The following is a 14,128-nucleotide window of genomic DNA, read 5'->3' on the forward strand; positions in this document are numbered from 1 at the left end:
CCACGGGCCATATTTTGTAGACTCCTGCCTTACAACAATGTTCAGAAGTACAAAAATGTATGACTTTATTATTGTGATAAGTATAAATCTATTTTTAAATAATCTAATATCTTTCTAATGTACCGCCGCCGCTGCTAATGTGGAGGGAGAGCGAGGTAGCGTCAATTACGTGGGCTGAGCCGACGTAATTGACGCTCGCTCTTCCTCCACTGGGCTCAAGACACGCCCCCTTGTGAGGCAGATCTGATCGCTGCCTCCCCTGGTACTTTTTCATTGCAGTTTTATGATGAGACCAGTGAGCACATAATTTAATATATTTCTATGTGAAATACGTTTCCTGGACTATGGAAGGTGAGGACATGTAATGAAGGGGTTTACACACATTACATTGTTGACATACATAGAGATAGTAACAGGCACACGCTTATTGCCCGCGCTCCATGCAGTTTCTGAGGGGTTGCGCAATCAGAGGGGAGGCTCAGCTCGTCGCTCGCTGCCTCACCTCTCATCTCTCCCTGTATTTGCAGCGGAGCTGCGCAAATTTGGTGATATTGACTATAAAAAATGATTAGATTCATATAGAAATGACATTTATAACACAGATCAGTGAAAAAAATCGTTATATTTATTTTATTTTATTGTTATTTTTCTTTACTTTTTTTAACAGCTATTTTCATTGGAAGTATGACAGATGAGGCTCCCCTGACCACACGTCCCTGGTGTAAGGTAAGAGGGGAGAAGTGGGGAGAAGGGAGGAGAAAACTTTTAAGAAGCCAGACAACTCTGGATGCTTTCAAGAGAGAGCTAGATAGGGCTCTTAAAAATAGCGGAGTCAGGGGATATAGGGAAAAGGCAGGAACGGGGTACTGATTGGTGATGATCAGCCATGATCACATTGAATGGCGGTGCTGGCTCAAAGGGCCGAATGGCCTACTCCTGCACCTATTGTCTATTATCTATTGTCTATTATTTGAACTTAAATGCTACGCATGTGAAACAGGCCAGGTTTATTCCAACATTTTGTATACTTCTCTAAGTTTGTACCCAGGAACCTCTTCTTCTGTGACAATTTTTCCCGGGGTTGTTGCTATCATAGAGACATAGATTGATACAGTGTGGAAGCAGGCCCTTCGGCCCAACGCCCGCACCGGCCAATACTCACCAGCTCCGCAGTCTCCCGAGCCCCCGGGTCGTTCAGGTTGGAGGCCGCTCCACGGTGCTAGGCCCCAATGACAACGGAGACCCGACAGGGAAAAGGTCGGGTCTCCCAGACAGGGAAGAGATTTTAAACAGTTTCCCCCTGCCCCCCCCCCCCCCCCCCCCCCCCCCCCCCGCCCCCCACATATAGCTGCACATATAGCTGCACATACAAGGATTGTGTCTATCTTTGGTATAAACCAGCATCTACAGTTCATTCCTAGATACTGAAGACATCTTGATTGTAATCATGTATAATCTTTCTGTTGACTGGCTAGCACGCAACAAAAAAGTTTTTCACTGCACCTCGGTACACATGACAATAAACTAAACTAACAACTAATAATTACATCTATCATCAAGGATCCCCACTATCCATATAAAGTCTTCACCCTGCTGCTAACATTAGGCAAGAGGTACAGCAGGCTAAAGTGCTGCACCACCCGGTTCAGGAACAACTGCTTTCCTACAACTATCAAGGTATTTAACCAACCTGCATAACTTTAATTCTTATACTACCTCGGCAACAGAATACTGCGCACCACCACTTGCATTCATGGGATTTATTTTCTAATTGTGTTTTGAACTAATGTCCTGTTTTTGCACAATCCTTTTTACTGCCTTGTATTTATGCATAATTGATGTGCAATATACATTTGTGCGTTGTCTGAGACTGTGTGCCTATGACGATGATGCAAGGAAGATTTTCATTGTTCCTATACCTCACTTTGTGTATATGACAATCAACTCAACTTAACCTGACTTGACTTGACAAAGGTTTAAGTGTTAGTCATACCGCTACAACTATATAGCTGCACATCAAGGATTACAACTGGACAGTGATGACATTCATTAGTGATCCAAGTTGACAGATATGTACACATGAAGAACTGACTTTTTATGAAAGTCAGTACACAATATATAAACTATTTGTTACAAACACCATAAAAATCAGGACAAATCCAATTGTACAGGTGCACAACCTTTTATCCGAAGATCCAAATAACGAAAACCTCCGAATAGCGGCCATTTTTTCGGTCCTTGAAGAAAGGTCCTTGAAAACGTTCACCGAGGGCGGCCCGCAGAGGTGACAGCGGAACCTCCGGTCGGTCCTCGAAGAAAGGGGAACTAAATCCCCATTCATAAAAGAGAAGGTGAGGGTATATTGTGCGGGAGGGTTAATAATTGACAATATGCTGCTGCCTGCCCGCTGAGTTAAAAAGTTCCCACGGTAGACTCACGAAACACAGTGTTTCGTGAGTCTTGCGTGGGAACTTTTTAACTCAGCGGGCAGGCAGCAGCAGATTGTCGCTCGCTTCAGTTTCACCCCACCTACACCCATCTGCTTCCCGGCCATGTGTGTGACCCCTTCCCTCCCCTCTCCAGCTCCCCGCCCATTGCACCGGCGCGGGGGCTTTGCACTGTCTTCACGTCGGTGATTGCAGCAGGACAGTGCCAGTCACCGGAGACGTCAGGACCAACGGGACACCGACCCCCAGGCCCACTGCAAGCACGGAGATCCCAGAGACCCACAGCCAACAGCAGCCCAGCCCAGCCCCGCTCCAACTACAGAGGGACCTGGGTTGCGGATGACGGGGCGCAGCTCGGGGCGTCGTAGGGGCCCATCGGGGAGCGGGTTCCTGTTGGTCCTGACGTCTCCAGCCACCTGCCATCCTCCGGGAGCTGTACCGCCCTTGCAGGAGAGTGGGGTTGTTTGCAGTTGCAGAGGGAGGGGGCAAGGGCGGTACAGTTCCCAGTCTCAGCTCCAGTCCAGGGGGGTGGCCGGAAACGTCAGGACCAACGGGACACCGACCCCCAGGCCCACTGCGAGCACGGAGATCCCAGAGACCCACAGCCAGCAGCAACTCCAGCCCAGCCCCGCTCCAACTCCAGAGGAACACGTAGGGGCAGAAGCTGATGGTGTGCAAGGTACGTCTTGTTCTTGGGGTGGCGGATGAGGGGGCGCAGCTCGGGCTGTGGGCAAACTGCCACTTGTCGCCGTAGCGGCCCATTGGGGAGCGGATTCCTCTGGAGTTGGAGGGGGGGGGGGGGGGTTATTGTGCTGTTTGATCGCCCCCTGCTATCCCAGGGACAGGGAGACACAGCGGCTTTTTAGACTGGTGGGCAATCACTTCCAAAGTTCTGCCCACACAGTCAGTACACCTCTCCTACACTGCATTTCATACAAACATTTATTCTGCAAGAAAAAACTACATTGAAGACTCAAACTCGCGACCGAGTTTACTGCCGCGATCAAGGCGCAAACTCGCGACCTTGCGGATATGAGCCGAGCACTCTACCACTGAGCCAGCCATTAAAATCTACGCTAAAAAATTTCCATTCCGAAGACCGACAAATTCTGAATTACGAAAAGTGTCTGGTCCCAAGGCTTTCGGATAAAAGGTTGTGCACCTGTATCAACCGCTGGTCCAACAGCATCCTATGAATCACCAACATTGTTACCAAAGTTGTTAGTCATAATGCTATAAACTAGAACTTACTGTTAACCTTCTCACTGATGCTCACTCTAAAAAGTGCACTGTAATTATTTCACATGTATTCTTTAGCATCTCTCAAACCTGATCCTTCTAACATCTAGGACAAAAACAACAGAGAAATAAGAATGCTATAACGTATTACTTCTCCAGAGACACACGCCACCCTGAATTGGAAATTTCTTGTCCATCTTTCAGTATCGCTGCCTCAAAGTCGTGGATCTCCCTACTGAAACACTACTGTGGGAACACCTTCAGCACAAGAGCTGCAGCAGTTGAAGAAGAGCCTCACCACCACCTTCTCGAGCAATTAGGGATTGAATTAAATCTGTGTCGATGTGTCAGTCATGTGTGTTGAATGAATCTCAGCAGTTTCTAATAATCATACAGATGCTTCTCCAGAAGTACAAGGGAACATTGATGACTGTCATATGTTTAGTGAACGGGCATCCTAGGTATCAGTAATCAACCATATTTGTGTTGGAAATATATGCATTCCCGGGAAAATACAAGTGCAGTGCATTTGCTAAACTGTAACTTGGGAAACGACAAAAGATGTATAGAATTTTGAAAAGATGGGGATGTACAGTACTAGTGGTACAATGCAGTGCTACTAACTGGCAATTAATTTCTAGGTCGTTGCTTTTTTACAGTGGGAAAATAATCTTTGAGTCTCTCTTGTTTTTAAGCAAACACATCCTTCTAAATATCCCCAACAAATTTAAAATGAGCTCCCTCTGTTGACATATCTATACATGAAATGTTGCTCTCCCATTGCCACCACACAGGAATGGAAATGCAATGCCAATACCTATTGCTGCAGGGCACTATATCCTCAGTAGAATGAAAGATAGCTGTCACTATTAATGTTTAAACATCATATTCAAGGTTAAACAACCAAAATAGCCTGCAGTTTTTCCCCTCTATATTCTGTTGCATTTTCAACTGACAAACACAAATCCGTCTGTAGATTGTTGCAAATCACAGAAAAGGCAAGAACTGGTGTTGCATCGGACCCAACTCTATCCTTCCTCTGGGAATGAAATACAGCTCCCCAAATACTTTGGGTTAATGAAAAGTTCAAGAAAACCAACGTCATGTACCAAAGGTATCAGCTTACCTTTCTTTGAGAGACTGTGCATGTGAGAATCGTCAGACATTCAATTACAGATTTGGAATATCTATTTTCATCCTTACTTTTAAATCTATTAAGTAACAAAGACTGTTCAAAGTGAAGAGGACATACTTCTAAGCTGAAGAATCATATGTCAGTGTGGACTTCCTCACATAAGAGCCTCTGATTGTTGAAGCAGGTCACGTTTACATAAGTAAAATAAAAATTACAAATAGCTATTAGAAATATTAAGAGTAGCAAGTTATTTCTGCAGCCAGGAGGATAAACAAACTGAAAAATAAAATTTCAGCTGGAGCTTTGCCACATTGTCTGCCAATGAACTATTTCACTAGAACAACATCAGTCATAATAATGCAATTGTGTCTCTATTTATGTTTTCATGTCCTATTTATTGCCCAAATCAGCAGGCTAACAATCTAACTAAAAAATAGATACTGGAAACCTGAGAGACAGAGAGACATCTGTAGAGAACGAAGCAAGAGCTATTGTTTCACTTTGATGACCTTTCTCCAGAATCAGGCAAAGTTAAGGCCATGTTTTATGTTGCAGAGATGGAGCAGGTGGAGGTGGTGGAGAGAATAAAGGGAAATTTGATAGGTTGGAGATCAAGAAAGACTGTGAAGCAAAGAATGAGGTGTTTGCCGAGAGGTTTGTGAATTACAGATAACCTCTCAGGAGGAGATCTAATGAGTTAAATGAAAGTGGGGGTATGGAGGTGGATGAGAATGGGGGAGGAATGAGAGCAGGGTGGGGGGAGGAATGAGAGCGGTTGGGGGGAGGAATAAGAGCGTGTGGGGGGAGGAATAAGAGTGGGGAGAAGAGAAAGAGCAAGAAAGACACAGACAAATTAAGGTTAGAACTGTGATACATTGAACACTAGAGCTGTTGAAAATCTAAGATAAGCACGACTGCCAGAGATACCCAGCAGGTTAGGCAGTATGTATGGAATGAACTTAATGTCACAAGTTAATCGCATTTCATCAAATATGATGAACACTGGAAAGGCTGGTTCTCTGAAAATGATGAGTTCAATGTTGAGTGCTGAGGCCTATGACCTGTCCAGTGATAACACAAGATACTGTAAATCAAGCCTACATTGGCTGGTGTTAGGTAAGTGTCAGAGGCCAAACATACAGAGTTCAGAATAAGTGTGTAGGAAAGAATTGAAAATGCTGGTTTAAATCGAAGGTAGACACAAAATGCTGGAGTAACTCAGGAGAGAAGTACTGGGTGACGCTTCGGGTCGAGATCCTTCTTCAGAATAAGAGCCAGAATAAGATTGGAATGGGGAATTAACATGTCAAAAATGGAAGCTTCAGTTTATTCTTGCTGACTGATTAGAGGTGTTCTGCAAAAGGGTCGCCATATCTGCATTTGGTTCTTCTTCTGTAGAGAAGACCACATCGTGATCAGTGAATGCAGTAGACCAGGTTGTAACATGGAAACTTAATTGCTGCTTCACCTGGAAGGAGAGTACAGGAGAGAGATAGAAGACCTGACTGAGCGGTGTCGCAACAATAACCACTCCATCAAAGTCAAGAAAACCAAGCAACTAATTGTTGACCAGAAAAGGGAATACAAGAAACCACGTGCCAGTTTTCAAATCGGTGGGTCAGCGGTGAAGAGAGTTAGCAGATTCAAATTCCTAGGCATTGACATCTCGACGACCTGTCCTGGGTCAAGCACATAGATTTTATCATGAAGAAGATGTGCTAGTATCTTTACTTTCTTGGGCATTTAATGAGATTTGTACGTCACTGACAATATTCAGAGATCCATTGTAGACAGTATCCTGACTATTGGCATCATGGTCTGGTACGACACAGGAATGCAAGAGGCTGCACAGAGTGGCGGATGCAGCCTAGTCCATCACGGAGACAGCCCTCCCCACCATCAAAGCCATCTACTTAAGATGTTGCCTCAAGAAAGCAGCATCTATCATCAAGGATTCCCCACCCACCATCCCCGTCTTGCTTTTTTCTCGCTGCTACCTAAGGGCAGGAGTTGCAGTAACCAGAGGCTGCACACTACCAGGTTTAGGAATAGCTATGTCCCTATAACTGTCTCATTCTGAAATCCAATTTGCACAACTGTAATCCCACCTCAACAACAGAACACTACGAACCACCTCTTGCACCACATGGACTTGTTTTCTAACTGTGTTTTGCATTAATGTCATGTTTTTTTGTAATATTTTTCTTTTTACTGCCTTGTGGAATGTATGTGATTTATGTTTTTGTGTGTTGTCCAAGTTTGTGCCTGTGGGAAGGGAAGAGGTAAAAAGTAGGAGTGGCATCTTTTGCAGTTGTTGGGATGGTATCATGAGAAAGGGTATGAATGTTGGTAGCAATGGAAAAGTAAACTATGGAGTCGTGAAGGGAACAATCCCTTTGTAATACTGAGAAGGGAAGGGGAAGATGTGCCAGACGGCAGCATCAACTTTATGTATGGAGGATTATCCACTGAATGTTCAGAGAATTTTATTTTGTTTATATTGCATGTTTATCGTAACGCAGATAAAACTTCAGCGTTATACTTTATGTATCAAAATACCTCTCACAAGAAAGTCATTCTTTCACATTATCCTTGAAGTTTTCAGAGAGTCACAGATTTTGTTTACTCTATGTAGTGTACACCGATGGCTAGTAGCTAATCAACGAGACAGTACAGATTTAAAGCACTGCCCTCAAAGTGAAAAATCACGGAAGCTGTTAAATGTAATCTAGATTTCAGATAACACAGGAGATCCACTCATTCTTTGCTGAAACGTTCATTTATACAAGTTTCTATCAGGCTACTACTAAATTGCACATAACTGGCAGCATTTCTCCCTTATTCATTCAATCATTACATGATGTGCACTGAAGGATGTCTTGCACATTTAATTGCATTCTGTAATGCATGGCCAAAGAGACAATTTCTAAACCAGAACAATAAGGTGTTGCATGTTCAGCTATTAATCCCAGAGTTACATTTTGGGCAAGAGGAACATTTTCACTACTTTTCCAACAGAACAAACTTTGCCATGATGTTCTGGTTTGGCATGTGGAACAAAAGCAGCCCAGTGGCCAGCAAGCAACTGCCAACCTGCCAAAGAATGTCCAAACGGGCAGATGAGTGATAGGTATTGGAAATATCTGTAAATTGCCTCCGTCATAGACAGACCGAGGAAGAGAAAAGTGGGGAGTGGGGGGAAAGATATGGAATAGAATATTTTTAAACCCTACCTTCATTGGGGAAGAGTAAAGAGAGAGAAATGTTGAATCTAATTTTATTTTTTACTCCATTTTGTTTCAAGAAATGTGGAATAAGTAAAATCAGATAACTAGCCAACAACTGGCCTACTTACATCTTGGTAACAATCGACCCAGTGCTTCTGTTGAATGGCAATAAATTAATATGCACAGGTTACATTCTTAATTTGGGAGACTCCATGGACTGAATACAAAAATAAGATTGCATCTTGTGCACCATTACAACAAAAAGGAAAACCAAAACACAGAATTATTCATTTAACAAGCAGGAATTTGCCAGTCCAAATAATAAGCATATATTGCAATTCTCATTTTAACAACAGATGTTACCAAATGTTACATATAATAATGCACATTACATGTATTGTAAAAGAGTAAAACTGGTCATTATTGCAATCATTTAATCCACTCGAAGTAATGCTTTTATTAGCAGCCATTTCATATCATCTAATATTCTAATGTGGAATATTTGGGAATGTGCTTGCCTGGGCTTCCTTTGCATAATGAGGTTATAGCTGTTCTTTGCCACAGGCAGCATGCTTCTTTCGAAATAGTAAGACCAAAGCTATTATTTCCACAGGGCCACAAAATACTGCAGTTAACAGGAAAAACCGGCAGCATCCTATACCCTTTTACACTATTAATGTTAGATACAACACAGGAACATTGCGAATAAATGTAAAATCAATCTTATAAAATTAATCTTATAAAAGTTAGAATCTGTAATTATTTTCCATTTCCTTACATGAAAATCGCTGTCATTTCAAAAGAATCACAAGAAGTGTAAAGCTCTTCTTGTGATACTTGTCACATTTTTAAACATAAAACTTTCAGTATGTGCTTAGTTTTTTGAAGATTATTAAATAACGATGTCAAAGTGAAACAGAATATTGAAAGTCAACAGAAGCCATTTCTAAAATTGAATGCTAGTTTCTTGTACAAAAAGAGTAATCCAAAACCTTTTGAATAATTTATAATTGTTCTCATACATATTTTTCTAGACTGTAATCGTAATTCTTAGAAATTACAAAGTATCACTGTAAAAATATCAATTACTTTATTCAAAATTCTACTGAATGTGGACCAAGTGACATATAATCATTGATCATCATCTTTATCTTCCGGTCATGTAAAATATTTAAACGACTACTCTGACTCCAAGACAATCCAATGATTGACACTCGGAGGATATGGAAGAGTTGGGCACTGGTTTAACAACATGGGCTCTTGAATTACAGCCAATGTGTATTTCACATAATCCTGTAGTAATAATTTCCAATGTTTGTAAATGCATACATTTTCCAGCACAAAATGCATCAATATATGTTCTTTCAAATGTCATATTTATCAAACACCTGAACAAAATGAAATTTTCATATAAGATTCATATATTGCTTTGAAAAATAAGCAAATTAAATTTAATTAACATTGGGCACAAACAAAATCTTATTTAATGTGCCATTATATTAACTATAGTCAATTTTAATCATAGAAACATAGATGCACGTCTTGTTTGACTTTTTTGGGACTGCATGATGGTCCCCGCTAATCAAAACCCTATTCAAGCTAAGGTTGTATTTGTGGTGTCCTAACCTTGCCAATTAAGCACAGCAGTTGACAACAAAAGAGGGTTCCACCCTGCACTGAAGGATTGGTAGTCCCCGTCACTGAATGATACTGCTGTCAGTCCTTACTTCTGCTGAGTACTACAGAAAGCATATTAAATCAACCCTGATCTGTAGCACACATAATGCTCGTAGTAAATGCGACTCCCGTCTCTCCTAATTATACACTACCATTACTTTCTTATGCTGTCAGGGTTTACAACATAAAAGCCTGTAAGGAGCATTGTTTGCCTTTTCAATAAGCCATCAAGTCTGGAAAAATAGACCTGCCGCAACATAACCTGGCAGTGTTCTGTTCAGTGGTTGTGTTATTTATGCAGATCATACCTCTCTGGCAAGAGGAAACACAGCTCTTCTGTTATTATTTCCATCTCTAAAATATTGTAATCATCTCCTTGTACAAATGCTTTTTATCGCCACATTGCACATGTTTCACTTAGATTACACTCGAGTGTCAATTTCTTGTTAGTGGTGCAATGGTTTTCTAGTGTTTATACCATATCATTCACGGAACTGCTGGAAGTGCTCAGCTAGCTTTTCACCTGCAAAGTAGTCCTGGCTATCCTAGATCCAAACATATCCCAATCTCATACTGTTAAATCATTGTTTAAGAGCTATTGCTTGTCAATGCATAACGTCAACACTGATGCATTGCCTGGAGCTGTACTAGAAGGCAGTAAAATCAGTTTTTCATTGTAATTTTAAACATAGATCATACCAAGGACACACTATTTGCTTAGTAACAGAAAGAGCATCTCAGTACGTTACCTGTACAATAATGGTCTGAGCAGGAATCATACTTCACAAGCTGACTAAATCGAGTGCAAACCCCTCATGATTAGGTTTGTAGTAACAGTCCGTAAGCCAATCACTGATTCACCATATCCCAGCACAAACAACAGTTGCTACAGTGAGATACTGCACACTTCATTTCCGTTCCACCCTCTGCCTCTCTCTGGGCACCAGACAGCTGCAGCCAACCAGCTTCAGTCTCCCTGCTACTTGGGCTATTAACCCAACCTCTTTCTTTCCCCATCCTCCCCACGTACACACAAAACACACTACTACCACACATATCAAGCAAAGTGCTCAGCAAAGCGTTGTCAATTCTGCAGCTGTACCTCCCTGTCCCAGGGGGCTGTCCCTATACAAGCCTGATGATTTCCGCACTTATTGCTGCAGCTCTGAGTCTCCTCAAGGCTGGAAAACAGCATCATTTGACATTTATATACGTGATGCTGATGTTATGTGATATTTAAATATAAGCAGTAGATGCAATTCTCTGCATCGCTTCAGAAATGTAACCTGCATTAGCCTTTCCAAATAACAACAATAAATTAGTAAGAATATTAGGTATCACTGTAGAAATTACTAAAACATGACAAGAAATATCCAAATATATTCGAGATTAAGTATTCTACGTTTCATAAACAAAGATAATTTCCTACCTGTTTTTAATATACTCAAATTTGATGAGGGAGCATCACTTAGCAGCATATTATTTTTGTATTAACTCGGCTTGTCACAGTAGACCGTTAAATCCATTCAATAAGACAGTTCTCTGCATTCCATGTGGTGGCTGCCAGAATGCAACACTTTCACAGAAACTGCAGAGGAAGCAGAAGCAATTGAGCAAATGCATGATACTGGAGTCATTTATTCTGATTCGGTTAGCCCTTCCAAATATCAGACTGCATATATAATCTGAGTGCCCTCATCCCATTACGTTAAGCTATCTTAGATTTTGGTGGTAATTCCCTCCCAAAATTATGTTTAATTTGTTTTGTTTTTTTAAAAAGGAATCATATTTTAAGTTTCCTTTCCATAATCAAATCTTGCAATAAATGCAATGTGGACTTAGAAAAATTGCAATTCTAACATCTTATTACAGACCGTAACCACATTTAAAAATACAAAGCTGTGGGAGTGATGAAGCATGCATTATTGTGAATTAAATGTTTATCACTATAATTTGTTTCAAGGGATGAAAATCACTCCTGGATTATGAGGTTATGCGTTTATTTGGGAGTCATGGACTGATACACTGAATGCAAAATTCCATTATCAACTGGTCGCCCAATTATTACCCAGTACCAACGCATGTGCTCTTCTTTTAGCTTATGATGCAGCACACATTTGCAAACCAATATAATTACTGACAATTTTTTGACTGCTTCACATGGTCGCTGCTTGATTGCAAAGAAAAACTCCAATTTAATATGATGCTTTTCATGTTCTATTTGGGACATTCCATAATACTTCATAGCTTCTAAAGTGCAGCCACTCATGCAATATAGGAAACATAGCATTTAACGTACTAGACTAAGTTGGACCCATTGGGTCCCTGACACACGGGAGGCCTGGTCCACCAACATAACGCGTTCCCCAACGCAATATTCCACCAGTCACCCATTCCCCCAAAGCAATAATCCACCACTCACCCATAGCCCCCAACTGCATAGGCGTGGCTCATTTCCCCTCATCCCCAGCACTCCCTCCCCCTCCTCTTCATCCTCCCTCTTTCCCCCCACTCCTCCCCTCCTCCAATCCCTAATTCCTCCCTCCCTCTCCTTTCCCCTACCCTATCACTCCCTCCCTCCACAATTCTCCCATCCCTACGCCCCTCCTATCCCTCTATCCCACTCCTCACCTCCCACTCCTCACCTCCCACTATCCCCCGACTATTCCTCCTCACCTCCCCCACTGCCTTCCTCTCCCTCTATTCCTCAAGTCAAGTCAAGAGTCAAGAGAGTTTATTGTCATGTGTCCTCACTTCCTACCTCCCCCACTCCTCTCCCTCCATTCCCCTTCCTCCCTCACTCTCCTTCCTCACCCCCCCCCCCCCCACTTTCCCTCCTCTCCATTCCTATCCCTCTATCCCCCCCAACCTCCCGCGCTCTTCATCTCCCCCTATGCCCCCCACCTCCCCAGGTATTCCCCACTCCCGACCTCCTCCCTCCTCCCACCTCTCACTCTAATCCCCCTTCACCACCACTCTCCCTCCTCCCCTCTCCCCTTTCCCTCCTTGCGTGCTGAAGCAGTGGCTGCAGGGCTGTGGGCCGTGGGCACTGCCGGTGAAGGACAGCAAATGCGGCCAATCAGTGCGGCCGTGTCTACTGTCACGGCGATGTCCCTTCCTGAGTTACAGGAGAGGAGACCAACATGCGTGGCGACGACTGACAGCAATCTGCGCATGCGCAGTTTTTAAACCCCTCGATATTAGATTAGATTAGATTCAACTTTATTGTCATTGCACATTTACAGTACAACAAAATGGTTTAACCTTGCAGTCATAACATAGAATAAAATTAAAAAAACACACTCAACACAGTTTTAACATCCACCATAGTGAGTCCACCAGGCACCTCCTCACTGTGATGGAGGCAAAAGTCCCAAAGTCATTGTCTCTTCCCTCCTTACTCTCCCTCTGCGCTGAGGTGATCCAGGCCTCCGATGTTGTGACCCCGCCGGGTGATGGTAAGCAAGTCCCGCGGCTGAATCCGAGCTCAGCGAACGGGCCATTTCAAACTCCGCGGCCCGGGGCAGTCGAAGCTGCCGAAGCTGCCGCCCTTCAGTCCAGCAGACGAAGCTGTTGTTGCGGGAGCTCCGGAAAAACAGGTCACCAATCTGTGACCTGCGACCTCCCGACGCTATCATCCACTGGGCCCGTGGCCGAGCTTCCGAAGTCGGGTCGCCGCCACCGGAACGCCGCCACAGCCCCAAAGTCGGGCCGCCGCCGCAACGCCACCACAGCCCCGAAGTCGGCCAGCTTCGCGATGGTAAGTCCTGGCTCTGCCTCCGGAGCCTCGAGGTCGATCCCCGTTGGAGGCCGCCAGCTCCGCCATTAGACCTCAGCGCAGGCGCAGACGGAGACGGAGACGGAGACAGGGGGTACGACAAGAAAGGTCGCATCCCCGCGAAGGAAGAGATCAAAAACAAGCTTCTACGCCCCCCCCCCCCCACACACAACCCAACAAACCAAAATAACTGAAATGGGACAAAAAGAAAACAAAAAAAAGAAAAGACAAAACGGACTGCAGGCGAGCCACAGCGGCAAGGCAGTGCCGCCACATATCTTTTACAAAATACCACCGATCGGAACGAAACATTGCATTCGCAGCACAGGAGAACAGCGAGTAACCTGGCCAAAAACCGTAGCGCTATCGCGTACCGTTCTTGCGTAAATAGAAAACCCCCGCAGATCGGAAGAGCACAATATTAGAGTTTTAGTTATGTACTAGACCAAGTGCAGACCCGTTGGGTCTGTTTCCCCAACGGCGTTTGCGGGGGGGGGGGGACGGGGGGCTGCGGCATCAAACTCACATTAACCACCCCCCAAACACACAGGTAGGGGGAGGGGGGGTGAGAAGAGGGGAGAGGAAACGGGACAGATTTGGGAGGGGAAGGAGAGCGGGGTAGGAG

At 43.7% G+C, this 14,128-nt stretch overlaps 1 protein-coding gene across 4 annotated transcripts in view; it reads right to left on the reverse strand.

The window, feature by feature from the left end:
• Positions 1–10,646, reverse strand: part of hecw1 (HECT, C2 and WW domain containing E3 ubiquitin protein ligase 1) — a 462,878-nt gene extending 452,232 nt beyond the window's left edge. For 3 of the 4 annotated variants that reach the window (XM_033050689.1, XM_033050680.1, XM_033050663.1), the window contains exon 1: positions 10,475–10,646. In XM_033050689.1, the coding sequence (XP_032906580.1) occupies positions 10,475–10,504 (30 nt within the window). In that variant the 5' untranslated portion in view covers positions 10,505–10,646. The remainder of the gene's footprint in view (positions 1–10,474) is intronic. The other variant, XM_033050672.1, reaches the window with a different exon arrangement.
• Between the last annotated feature and the right edge of the window lie 3,482 nt (positions 10,647–14,128).

The sequence above is a fragment of the Amblyraja radiata genome, chromosome 2 (assembly GCF_010909765.2).
Source record: "Amblyraja radiata isolate CabotCenter1 chromosome 2, sAmbRad1.1.pri, whole genome shotgun sequence".
In the NCBI taxonomy this organism is placed as follows: domain Eukaryota; kingdom Metazoa; phylum Chordata; class Chondrichthyes; order Rajiformes; family Rajidae; genus Amblyraja; species Amblyraja radiata.